A 13,009-nucleotide genomic window follows, 5' to 3' on the forward strand; every position below is an offset into this window, starting at 1 on the left:
ACCCATCTGTCCTTTCACCCATCCATCCATCCATCCATCCACCCACCCATCCACCCACCCTTTCATCCATCCATCCATCCACCCTTCCACTCCTTCATCCAACCATCCACCCACCCATCCACCCATCCATCCACCCTTTCATCCATCCATCCACCCACCCATCCACCCACCCATCCACCCATCCATCCATCCACCCTCCCATCCATCCCCCCATCCATCCACCCTTTCATCCATCCATCCATCCATCCATCCACCCACCCATCCACCCACCCTTTCATCCATCCATCCATCCACCCTTCCACTCCTTCATCCAACCATCCACCCACCCATCCACCCATCCATCCACCCTTTCATCCATCCATCCACCCACCCATCCACCCACCCATCCATCCACCCTCCCATCCATCCCCCCATCCATCCACCCTTTCATCCATCCATCCATCCACCCTTTCATCCATCCACCCATATATGATCTCAACTCTTGGCCTTTGCTCACCCTGGAAATGACATTTCTCCAGCAGACAAAACAAGGAGAAGTTTATGGGCAGTGCTCAACAAGAGGTGGCCCTTTGCCCAGCACCTCTGTCCCTCTGAGAGGAGGAAGAAATGCTTGAGGGTGAGGGTGGGGAGACACTGGCACAGGCTGCCCAGGGAGGCTGTGGCTGCCTCCTGCCTGGAGGTGTTCAAAGCCAGGCTGGATGAGGCCTTGAGCAAGCTGGGCTGGTGGGAGGTGTCCCTGCCCATGGCAGGGGGTTGGAACTGGATGATCTTCAAGATCCCTTCCAACTCAAGCCATTCTATGACTCTATGACCTGCTCCAGGAATTTAAGCTTGGAAATGGACCAATCCATGTTGTCCAGCTGGGAAACCCCCCTGGCTATGAGACCTTGTTGCTTGCTTGCTTGCTTTTGCTTGGTTGTGATTTACCTCCTGCCTTGAGGCTCACAGATTGCAGAGCTCCCAATGCACAGCTCCACAGGCACCCAGCACCTCCAGCTCACACAGCCTGGCTCTGAAGCACAGCTGCCTTGAGGGCCAGAAGGAGAGGAAGGAGCTCATCTCTACCTGTCTCAGATCGGTGTCCAGCGCCTGCCCGCAGCGCAGGAAGTCCTCATACTGCAGCCAGGGCACCACGGGCTCGGGCAGCTCCCGCAGGTAGAGCTTGAACAGAGAGGCCACAGTGTGCACATCTGTGTCCCTGCAAGGTGCAGAGAGCAGCAGGTGACTCAGCTGTGAGCAAACAGCTGTCTGAAGGGCAGCCAGGACAGGGTGCTGCATCTAGGGATCACCAACCTCCTGCAGCAGGACAGGGGAGAGGGGACCTGCTGGGAGTGCTGGGGGATAAGAGGTGCCCAGGAGCCAGCAATGTGCCCTGGTTGACAAGAAGGCCTCAGTGGTATCCTGGGGGGCATGAAGAAGAGTGTGGACAGCAGAGCCAGGGAGGTTTCTCCTCCCACTCTGCTCTGTCCTAGAGAGGCCACAGCTGCAGTCCTGGGTCTAGCTCTGGGCTCCCCAGTTGCAGAGGGACAGAGAACTGCTGGAGAGAGTCCAGGGCAGGCTGGGAAGCTGCTGAGGGGCCTGGAGCAGCTCTGGCAGCAGCAAAGGCTGAGAGCCCTGGGGCTGAGAGCCTGCAGAAGAACAGCCCCAGAGGGCAGCTGAGCAATGCTCAGCAAGAGCTAAAGGAGCTGTGGGGGGCAAGAGGCTGGGGCCAGACTCTGCTGAGTGGTGCCCAGGGACAGGCCAAGGGGCACTGAGCACAAACTGGCACCCAGGAGGTGCAATCTGGAGAGGAGGAGAAAGTTGTTTGGTGTGAGGGTGCTGGAGGCCTGGAGCAGGCTGCCCAGAGAGGTTGTGGAGTCTCCTTGTGTGGAGAGCTTCCAACCCTCCCTGGGCATTGTGCTGCTGGGCAAGCTGCTGGGGGTGCCCTGCTGGAGCAGGGGTCTTGGAGTGGATGATCCCCAGAGGTCCCTTCCCACCCACTCCATGCTGGGATTCTGTAAAGCCCTGCTCCTGGGGAGCATGAGTTGTATTTGCGCTCTGTGTACCGATGCAGGAGACAGAGAGATAGAAACAGGGAGGACAAAGCAAGCTGGGGGGGATCTGCAGGGCACCCCAAGGTAAGGCATGTAAAATCAGTGCCTGGTGGGGATAGGTTGGCAGGACCTCCATGTTCACACCCAGGCTGAGCTTTCCCAGGCTGTGTTTGACTCCTGAGGCTCTGCATGCAGCTCCTGCCGGGGGCTCACGTGTTTGGCACCAGTCCCCAGGCAGGAGCTGGAGAAGCTGCCTGGGGCTGTGCAGATCAACAGCAAGTCCTGAAGCTGCTCTGCTGGGACAGATGTTTGCAGCTTTGCACACCATGGAGTTTACATTCTGTCAAAAGGACACTGTCAAGACCCTAAGCCTCTGATTTGACCTACCTTGAAGTTGCTGAACTGTTCTAAACTTTGAGCAGAAGCCACAGAGGTCATCTATTTTGGGGTTGGTTGTAGGGGGGGTTGGTTTGGTTGGGGGTTTCTCAACACGTGCACAAAACCACAGAGGAATTTTATCAGAGCTGTGTTTCTGTAGGGCCTACCAATAGTCAAGAGCAGTCTCAAGGAGAAGGCCTTGGGGGTGTCAGTTGGTGACAAACTCTCCAGGAGCCAGCACTGGTCCCTGGCAGCCCAGAGCCAGCTGAGTGCTGAGCTGCAGCCAGAGCAGGGAGAGCAGCAGCACAGGGAGGGGATTCTGCCCCTCTGCTCTGCTCTGCTCAGACCCCACCTGCAGCTCTGCCTCCAGCTCTGGGCCCCCAGCACAAGAAGGACCTGGAGCTGCTGGAGAGGGTCCAGAGGAGGCCACAGAGATGATCAGAGGCTGCAGAACCTCCCCTGTGGGGACAGGCTGGGAGAGTTGGGGCTATTCAGGCTGGAGAAGAGAAGGCTCCAGGGAGACCTCAGAGCAATCTTTCAGTCCCTGCAGGGGCTCCAGGAGAGCTGGGGAGGGACTTTGATCAAAGGCATGGAGTGACAGGGTGAGGGCTGATGGCTTGAAACTGGAGCAGGGTAGATACAGATTGGATCTTAAGAAGAAGTCCTTTGCTGTGAGGGTGGGGAGGCACTGGAATGGGTTGCCCAGAGAAGTTGTGGGCACCTCATCCCTGGAAGTGAGCCTGGAAAAGAGAAGGCTCCAGGAAGACCTCAGAGCAGCCTTCCAGTGCCAGAAGGCTCCAGGAGAGCTGGGGAGCTTCCCTTTATTTCCATGAATCTCACCTCAGTGCCCTCTGATCCTGCTCTTGCCTCCACCTGGGCTGCCTGCTGAAACCTCTCTCCTTGGCAAACCCTTCTGTAGTGTCCACATTTCCCACGGGGCTCTGCTGGGCTCTCAAGGGAGTTAGAGAGGCTGCTCTGCCCCACACTGGCTCTCAAACTGCCAATTTCCTTCCTCATCCTTACCAGAGAGGTTGGATCCCACAAAGACTTTGTCATTTTCAGGGCTGAGTGACCTCACCTCATGCTGCAAGGAGGTTCACAGAGTCACTATGGTCAGAAAAGACCTTCTAGGTCATGAAGTCAAACCATTATCACTACTTAGACTGGAGAGGTAGGGTGGGGGGTTGGTGTCTTCTCCCTAGAATCAAGTGACAGGACAAGAGGATGTGGCCTCAGGTTGAACCAGGGGGAGGTTTAGGTTGGACATTAGGAGAAACTTCTCCACTAAAAGCTCTTCAAAGACTGGAACAATCTGCTCAAGGAGGTGGTTGAATCCCCAGCCCTGGAGGTGTTTCAGAGCCACAGAGACATGGTGCTGAGGGCCATGATTGGGCTGGATGAGCTTAAAAGGCTTTTCCAAGCAAAATGATTCTGTGACTCAATGATTTGGAGGAGGATCAAGGCTTCACTTTGCTATGACAAGGGCTGGAGCAGCTCTGCTGTGAGCACAGGCTGAGGGAGCTGGGGGTGTTCAGCCTGGAGAGGAGAAGGCTCCAAGGAGACCTCAGAGCTGCCTGTCAGGACCTGAAGGGATCCTGCAGGAAGGCTGCAGAGAGACTTTTGCTGAGGGGGTCTAGAGCCAGGCCAAGGGGGAATGGTTTGAAGGTGAGGGAGAGCAGGGTTAGAGTGGAGCTGAGGAAGAAGTTCTTCAGTGTGAGGGTGGTGAGAGCCTGGCCCAGGCTGCCCAGGGAGGCTGTGGCTGCCTCCTGCCTGGGGGTGTTCAAGCCCAGCTTGAGCAGCTGAGCCTGGCTGAGAGCTGTCCCTGCCCAGGGCAGGGGGCTGGCACTGGGGGAATCTTTGAGGTCCCATCCCACCTAGGCCAAGCAGGGTGCGGAGCGCCCCGGGGCAGGGTGCGGAGCGCCCCGGGGGCAGGGTGCGGAGCGCCCCGGGGGCAGGGTGCGGTGCGCCCCGGGGGCAGGGTGCGGAGCTCCCCGGGGCGGGGTGCTGAGCTCCCCGGGGGCAGGGTGCTGAGCTCCCCGGGGGCAGGGTGCGGAGCTCCCCGGGGGCAGGGTGCGGAGCGCCCCGGGGGCAGGGTGCGGAGCGCCCCGGGTCAGGATGCTGAGCGCCCCGGGGGCAGGGTGCTGAGCTCCCCGGGGGCAGGGTGCGGAGCGCCCCAGGGGCAGGGTGCGGAGCGCCCCGGGTCAGGATGCTGAGCTCCCCAGGGGCAGGGTGCGGAGCGCCCCGAGGGCGGGGTGCGGAGCTCCCCAGGGCAGGGTGCGGAGCTCCCCGAGGGCAGGGTGCGGAGCGCCCCGAGGGCAGGGTGCGGAGCTCCCCGGGGGCAGGGTGCGGAGCGCCCCGGGGCAGGGTGCGGAGCGCCCCGGGGCAGGGTGCTGAGCGCCCTGGGGCAGGGTGCTGAGCGCCCCGGGGCAGGATGCTGAGCTCCCGAGGGGCAGGGTGCTGAGCTCCCCAGGCGGGCTGTGCAGCGTTACCGGCGGAAGGAAGGTCTCTCCCCGGCGTCGAAGGCCTCCCGCAGCTGCCGCACCAGCGTGTCCTGCCCGGGCAGGCGGAAGATGCCCTCCTCGGCCAGCCCCTGCTGCAGGATGAACTCTGCGCACTTCTGCACCAGGATGGGCACCAGCTGCCGCCCGAACTTCTGCTCGTAGGCCATGGTCTCTGCCAAGTGCTGCCCGAACACCGCTGGGGAGAGGACAGAGAGGTCAGGGCAGCCCAAGCGAAGCCTCGTTGGAGGCAGCTGCGCTGCCCAGGGGCACCAGGGGCGAAAGCAGTGCCTGGCAGCACAGGAGACACAAGGAGCCTGCAACCCAGGGGAAGGAACAACGCCATAGAGTCACAGAGTGGCTCAGGTTGGACCTCAGAGGTCATCTCCTCCAACCCTCCTGCCATGGGCAGGGACAGCTCTCAGCCAGACTCAGCTGCCCAAGGCCTCATCCAGCCTGGCCTTCAACACCCCCAGGCAGGAGGCAGCCACAGCCTCCCTGGGCAGCCTGTGCCAGGCTCTCACCACCCTCACACTGAAGAATTTCCTCCTCAGCTCCAGTCTGACCCTGCTCTCCCTCAGCTTCAACCCATCCTCCCTTGGCCTGGCTCTAGACCCGTCAGGAAAAGTCTCTCTGCAGCCCTCCTGCAGGATCCCTTCAGCTCTGAGGTCCCCCTGGAGTCTTCTCCAGGCTGCACAGCCCCAGCTCCCTCAGCTGAACCAGTAGATTTCCTGAGACACCTCCCATCCCATAAATGATAACAAGCAAATATTTAAGAAGGTGAGCTCAGGAGAAGGTGAGCTCCAGAGAAGGTGAGCTCCAGAGAAGGTGAGCTCCAGAGAAGGTGAGCTCAGGAGAAGGTGAGCTCCAGAGAGGGTGAGCTCCAGAGAGGGTGAGCTCAGGAGAAGGTGAGCTCCAGAGAAGGTGAGCTCCAGAGAAGGTGAGCTCCAGAGAGGGTGAGCTCCAGAGAGGGTGAGCTCCAGAGAGGGTGAGCTCAGGAGAAGGTGAGCTCCAGAGAGGGTGGGCTCAGGAGAAAGCAAGCCCATCACACAAAACTGAAGGCTATGGAAAGCACAGGAGACCACCAGGAGATAAAGGAAGCAGCCTTGCAGAGGTTTGGAGCTGGAAGCTTCACTGATTTAGTTGCTTGTCTGCCCCCTCCCCTCGCCTGCCCCCCTGCAGACACCCCCAGCCCGCAGCAGTGCTGCTACCTCTCCTCCGGAGCAAGGGCTTTGTCCTCCTGAACTCACAGCAGCAGAAGAGCTCAAAGGTGGGGAGGCAGCAGCCTGCATCCCAGCACTTCCTCCTCAGAGCCTGGGGCATGGTGACAGCAGACAAATCCCAGGTGGCTCTGGGATACTAATGGCAAAGAGTCCTACGGTCCTCTAGCATACTTTGGTCTCAGCAGTGCCTGTGGATGTGTTCAGGTCCTGCTCTGAAGGCTGGAATAATTCCTTTGCATCTTCCAGACCAGGAAACTACAACTCAACGCTGCTCTGGAGCCACAGGGCCTGTCAGCACCTGCCTGGTCCCAGGGCTTTTGCATTTATGACTCAGAATTCCAAACAGGGGCTGTGAACTGCCACTGTGCACAGGAAAAATAAAGAGATCTTCCTCCCCCTCTCTGAGGCTTTGGGAGCTGATCAGGAATTGCTTGCTGAAGGCTACCAGATTTAGAATCATGGAATCACAGAACTGTTTCAGCTGGAAAAGACCTCTGAGATCACCATGGCCACTACACCATGGCCACCAAACCCTGGCCCCAGGTGCCATGGCCACAGGTTTCTTGAGCACCTCCAGGGATGCCTCCCTGGGCAGCCTGTGCCAATCCCTGACCACTCTTGCAGCAAAGAGATTTTTCCTCCAACCTAACCTTCCCCTGGCACATTGTCAGGCCATTTCCTCTCCTTCTATCACCTGGTAACAGGGAGAAGAGAATTTTCTCCTCATCCTCAGGTAGAGCCTCCTGGGTTCCAGTTTGTGTCCCTTGCCCCTGGGCACCACTCAGCAGAGTCTGTCCCCAGCCTCTTGCCCCCCACAGCTCCTTTAGCTCTTGCTGAGCATTGCTCAGCTCCTCTCTGGGGCTGCTCTTCTGCAGGCTCTCAGCCCCAGGGCTCTCAGCCTTTGCTCCTCCCAGAGCTGCTCCAGGCCCCTCAGCATCTTCCCAGCCTGCCCTGGACTCTCTCCAGCACTTCCCAGTCTCTGAAAGTGGGGAGCCCAGGAGTGGACCTAAGATTCCACATGTGGCCTGAGGGATCTGAGGTTGTTCAGCCTGGAGAAAAGGAGGCTGAACAGAGACCTTCTGGCTCTCTACAGCTGCCTGAAAGGAGGATGCCATGAAGTGGGGTTGGTCTCTTCTCCCAGGTAACAAGTGACAGGATGAAATGAAATGGCCTCAAGTTGCACCAGGGGAGGTTTAGGTTGGATATTAGGAACCATTTCTTCACCCAAAGGTTCATCAGGCACCGGCCCAGGCTGCCCAGGGAGGTGGTGGAGTCACCGTGCCTGGAGGCGTTTAAAAGCTGTTTGGATGAGGTGCTGAGGGCCGTGGTCCAACAGCTGTGTGCAGGGACAGGCTGGGTTGTGGTTGGACCCTATGATCTTCGAGTCTTTTAAAACCAGGTGAGGGAGGAGAGGCTCAGGAGAACCACCCAGCTCCTTTGGAAGAGAGCTGAAGAGACTCCCAGCCTTACTCATGGGTGGATCTGACAGGGTTCATCCCTACAGGAAAAGCAGCTGGAATCCTTTGCAGGCTTCACCTGTGGTGGCAAATTTACTGTGAGCTCCTTTCAGATCCATTCATGTTTTATACTTCCCTGAGCAATAGCTGAAGGGATCCTGCAGGAAGGCTGCAGAGAGACTTTTGCTGAGGGGGTCTAGAGCCAGGCCAAGGGGGAATGGTTTGAAGCTGAGGCAGGGCAGGGTTAGAGTGGAGCTGAAGAAACTGTTCTTCAGTGTGAGGGTGGTGAGAGTCTGGCACAGGCTGCCCAGGGAGGCTGTGGCTGCCTCCTGCCTGGGGGTGTTGAAGGCCAGGCTGGATGAGGCCCTGAGCAGCTGAGTCTAGTTGAGAGCTGTCCCTGCCCTTGGCAGGGGGGCTGCAGAAGATAATCTCTAAGGTCACTTCCAACCTCAGCCATTCTATGACCACTGTTTTCTGATGGCACAAATCCATGCCTGAGGGGGCTGGAAGCAAGGGTCCTGCTTGAGGAGGGCAATTGCCTGGCCAAGGCAGCCCACCAAGAAAAAGGGGGCAGGAGGGCCAGGCTGAGGAAGAAAAGCTGGAAGAAAAGCAAAGGCTGGAAAGTGGCAGGTGAAAGCCAGGGTTTTTCAGTGCTTGATCCCTGAAGAGGAGTTGTTTTCAAGAACAGTTTTCTGGGGTCAAGAAGTCACTGAGGAAGTTCCCAAAATATGTTGAAAGCAGCCCAGAAAGCTTCCTCCCTGCTTGGCTGCCAGTTCCTTAATTCTGCTGTGTTGGGGGAGAGATAGAGTGGCTCTGGGGAGCCAAACCACCACACTCTGCTCATGTGCACAGCAGACCCAGCACCTTGGAGGCCTGGGCTAGGAGAGGGTTTCCAAGATGCCAGAAGCTACAGCCACAGAATACAGAATCAACCAGGTTGGAAGAGACCTCCGAGATCAAGTCCAACCTATCCCCCAGCACCATCTAATCAACTAACCCATGGCACTAAGTGCCTCATCCAGTCTCTTCCTAAACACCTCCAGTGATGGTGACTCCATCACCTCCCTGGGCAGCACATCCCAGTGGCCAATCTCTCTTGCTGGGAAGAACTTCTTCCTAACACCCAGCCCAAACCCGCCCCGGAGCAGCCACCTGACAGCTCTGCCTGCTGCTTCCAAAGGCTTGGTGAGCCCAGCTTTGAAATCCTCACACAAAAGCCCAGCAGACCAGGAGGTGGTGGGAAATCCCCCCTCTGAGGGCTGCCCCTGCTCCCCTTTACCTCCTGAGGATGAGCCCAGCACTCTTCGGATGGATTTAACCCACTCCTCCATCTCTGCCTGGGAGTTAGCCATGAGCACGCAGCTGTCCTGCCCTGCCCAGGTGTGATCTCCAGAGGCTCCTGCAAACAAACCATTCAGGTGTCACTGATGGAGAGGGCTGGAGGAGAAAAGACACATTCTTCTTGTTTTCTGTGGCACTTTGAGGCTGGCTGCCTTTAAGAACCATGAAGTTACAGACCCCCAGAAGGTCCAGAGTGTCCAGGAGGTGGACTGGAAGTGTATTTCATGCCCACAAGTCCTGCATCCCTATAAAACTGCAGAATCCATTTTCTTCCCTTTTTTCCCCTCCCTTCCTGCTCCCAGGAGGACATGCAGGCTGTTACCTCCTTGCAGAGGAGTTGAGGGCTGGAGTTAAGCCTTGGCTTAACTAATGCTACTAATTAAGCCTGAAGCAGCCTACCTGGGGCTTGGAGCAGCCTACCTGGGGCTTGGAGCAGCCTACCTGGAGCCTGGGGCAGCCTACCTGGGGCTTGGAGCAGCCTAACTGGAGCCTGGAGCAGCCTAACTGGAGCCTGGAGCAGCCTAACTGGGGCTTGGAGCAGCCTAACCGGAGCCTGGAGCTGCCAAGCCAAATTTAGCTGCCTCACAATGGTGTGATGTGGAGGGTGGAGAGGCTTGGCAAGGAGGGGGGCATAAAAGCTTGGGCTTGTTAGCCTGGTTTAAAGGGAGGTTTGTGTAAAGCTTGGGCTCAATGAGCTTCTATGTTAAGCCCAGGTGTATTTGATATGCTTGGTACTGTTGTATGTAGTTGTGAACAGCCTTCTCAATCCTTTGTGTGAACAGTTTGCTTTTCTTTTGCCCCTCTCTTTGGAGCAAAGGAGCAATCTGCCTCACTCTAACCCATGTCAGTTGCTTTGCTAAATGCCTTTGGCTCCAAACACCCCCAAGCCTGGCTGGCTGTGACATAAAGCAGCACTCACACATTTCACTCTGCAAGAAAGAAGCAGAAACTGCTTAGTGTTGCACCTTGGCAAAGCTTCTCAAGGTGGGACATGGAGCTCCTCCAGCCCTGCCATGTGAACACTGAAAGCAGGACATTAATTTGCAGGTGCTGTGGAGGCCTTGAAAAGAAGTGGGAGCACAAGGACCACCAAAGCATCTTGCCCAAATGGCTGGAGGAGAAGAGTCCAGCCCCAAAAGCATCCAACAAGGAGGAGTGAAGAACTCTCACCTGGGATAATCTCAAAGATGAATTTCCCTCCTTCCTCGGGGCTGCTGGCCACCTCCTTGATGGTGCTTCCCTGCAGAGACAGGCAGCCCTAGGACAAAGCAGAGCAGGAGCTGCACACAGAATCACAGAATGGTAGAATCACAGAATCATAGAATCAATCAGGATGGAAAAGACCTCAGGGATCATCAAGTCCAACCTGTCACCCAACACCTCCTGGCAACTAAACCACGGTTCCAAGTGCCACATCCAATCCCCTCTTGAACACCTCCAGGGCTGGGGACTCCACCACCTCCCTGGGCAGCACATCCCAGTGGCCAGCAACTCTCTCTGGGAAGAACTCTCTCCTCACCTCCAGCCTAAACCTACCCCTGGCACAGCTTCAGACTGTATCCTCTTGTTCTGGTGCTGGGTGCTTGGGAGAAGAGACCAACCCCCACCTGGCCACAACCTCCCTTCAGAGAGTTGTAGAGAGCAAGGTCTCCCCTGAGCCTCCTCTTGTCCAGGCTAAGCAACCCCAGCTCCCTCAGCCTCTCCTCACAGGGCTGTGCCCCAGAGCCCTCCCCAGCCCTGTGCCCCAGAGCCCTCCCCAGCCTTGTGCTCCAGACCCCTCCCCAGCCTCATTGCCCTTCTCTGGACACCTTCAAGTCTCTCAATGTCCTTCTTAAACTGAGGAGCCCAGAACTGGACACAGGACTCCAGGTGTGGACTGACCAGTGCTGAGCACAGGGCACAAGGACTTCCCTGCTCCTGCTGGCCACACTGTTCCTGATGCAGGCCAGGATGCCATTGGCCTTCTTGGCTGCCTGGGCACACTGCTTCAACCACTACCCCAGGTCCCTCTGCCTGGCTGCTCTCAGCCACTCTGTCCCCAACCTGTAGCACTGCCTGGGGTTGTTGTGCAAAGTGCAGCACCTGGCACTTGGACTTGCTGAATGCCATCATCACAGAATGTTAGAGATTGGAAGTGTCCTTGGTTTGAGCCACAAGCTGCCCAGGGCAAAAGGACAGAAAGGTATTACACCCCCAAGGGAGGAAAAGAAAAACCACTGCACAGAACTGGAGGGCAAATGTGAATGCTGTTTATAAATGCAGACAGAAACACAACAGGTGTTCAGGGAAGAGGAATGCCACAGCATCACAGAACATCAGAGGTTGGAAGGGACCTCCAGACATCATCCAGTCCAACCCCCCTGCCAGAGCAGCATCACCCAGGGGAGTCTGCACAGGAATGCATCCAGGTGGCTTTTGAAAGTCTCCAGAGAAGGAGAACTCCACAACCTCTCTGGGCAGCCTGCTCCAGGGCTCTGTCACCCTCACACCGAAGAAGTTTCTCCTCATGTTGAGCTGAAACCTGCTCTGTTCAAGTTTTATCCATTGGTCTTATTCCTGTGCACCACCCCAAAGAGCTTGGCCTCCTCCACTCAACACCCACCCCTCAGATATTGATAGACATTGATCAGATCCCTCTCAGCCTTCTCTTCTGCAGACCAAACAGCCCCAGGGCCCTCTGTCTTCACAGGGGAGATGCTCAAGTCCCCTAAGCACCCTCATGGCTCTCTGTTGGACTCTCTCCAGCAGGTCTCTGTCTCTCTTGACCTGGGGAGTCCAGAACTGGACACAGGATTGCAGCTGTGCTCTCAGCAGAGCAGAGCAGATGGGGAGAAGAACCTCCCTGGCCCTGCTGGCCACACTTCTCTGGATGCCCCCCAGGATCACCCTTGCCCATCTCTGCCAGGCCACCACCACCACCAGGAGCAAAGTCCTTTCAAAGAGCTTGTAGGAGCTGGTGGCCTGTAGCTATATCAACACTGGTGTGCTAAAAATGCCTCTTCAGACCATAAAGGACACTTCTTAGAGGCCACATTTTCTGGGGAGGTGATTCTGGTTGCTTTGCTCTTTCCTTCTTTTTCCTCTCTTCTCATGTTTTGGGGGGGGGGGGGGGGGGGGGGAGGCTGGGGTTTTTTGGACCTCCTATTGGGAGTGGAAGAAGAAAGTACAGAGGAGAATGGACTTGGCAGGGAAACTGTTCCCTGAGCACAGCATCCCTCACACCCAGCAGCCAAACCCAAAGTTGGCAGGAGAGGAGCAGAGAAACAGAAGAAAAGGGAAGGGACATTAGAAAAGCAAAGCAGGAAGCAGCCCTTGGACCTTCCTTTCCCCCAGCTGCTGAGGGGGACGTGGGCAGCCGGGTCCCTGCCGGAGGCAGGGTGGGGACTGAGCAGGAGGTGGTGAGTCAGCACCAGGGGCCTCTGGGGGCAGGAAATTAGGAAATGGAACAAAAATGGGGGCTGTGCCACAGAGGCTGGGGGGGGGGGGGGGGTGTGCAATAGAAATTGGGAGGCTGCAACAGAAATTGGGGCTGAGCCACGGAAATGGAGGCTGTGCCACAGAAGTTAGGGCAGTGCCACAGGAACTGAGGCTGTGCCACAGACATTGAGGCTGTGCCACAGAAAATGGGGGTGTGCCACAGAACTTGGGGCTGTGCCACAGAAGTTAAGGCTGTGCCACAGAGATTGAGGCTGTGCCACAGAGATTGAGGCTGTGCCACAGAAGTTGAGGCTGTGCCACGGAAATTGGGGGTGTGCCACAGAACTTGGGGCTGTGCCACAGAAATTGAGGCTGTGCCACAGAGATTGAGGCTGTGCCACAGAAATTGGGGGTGTGCAATAGAACTTGGGGCTGTATCGTAGGAATTGAGGCTGTGCCACAGAAGCTGGAGCTGTGCCACAGAAGTTGAGGCTGTGCCACAGAAGTTGAGGCTGTGTCACAGAAGTTAGGGCTGTGCCACAGCAATTGGGGGTGTGCAATAGAACTCGGGGCTGTGCCATAGGAATTGAGGCTGTGCCACAGAAGTTGAGGCTGTGCCACAGAAGTTAAGGCTGTGCCATAGGAATTGAGGCTGTGCCACA

General features: G+C 57.2%; 1 protein-coding gene across 1 annotated transcript in view; it reads right to left on the reverse strand.

The window, feature by feature from the left end:
* ARHGAP25 (Rho GTPase activating protein 25) overlaps positions 1 to 13,009 on the reverse strand; it is a 36,148-nt gene that overhangs the window by 6,508 nt on the left and 16,631 nt on the right. Inside the window, exons 3-6 of the mRNA XM_054174898.1 lie at positions 10,101 to 10,188; positions 8,869 to 8,988; positions 4,901 to 5,108; positions 1,066 to 1,198 (exon numbers count right to left, since the gene is read on the reverse strand). Coding sequence (XP_054030873.1) covers positions 1,066 to 1,198; positions 4,901 to 5,108; positions 8,869 to 8,988; positions 10,101 to 10,188 — 549 coding nt within the window. The remainder of the gene's footprint in view (positions 1 to 1,065; positions 1,199 to 4,900; positions 5,109 to 8,868; positions 8,989 to 10,100; positions 10,189 to 13,009) is intronic.

The sequence above is a fragment of the Dryobates pubescens genome, chromosome 31, assembly GCF_014839835.1.
Source record: "Dryobates pubescens isolate bDryPub1 chromosome 31, bDryPub1.pri, whole genome shotgun sequence".
Classification (NCBI taxonomy): domain Eukaryota; kingdom Metazoa; phylum Chordata; class Aves; order Piciformes; family Picidae; genus Dryobates; species Dryobates pubescens.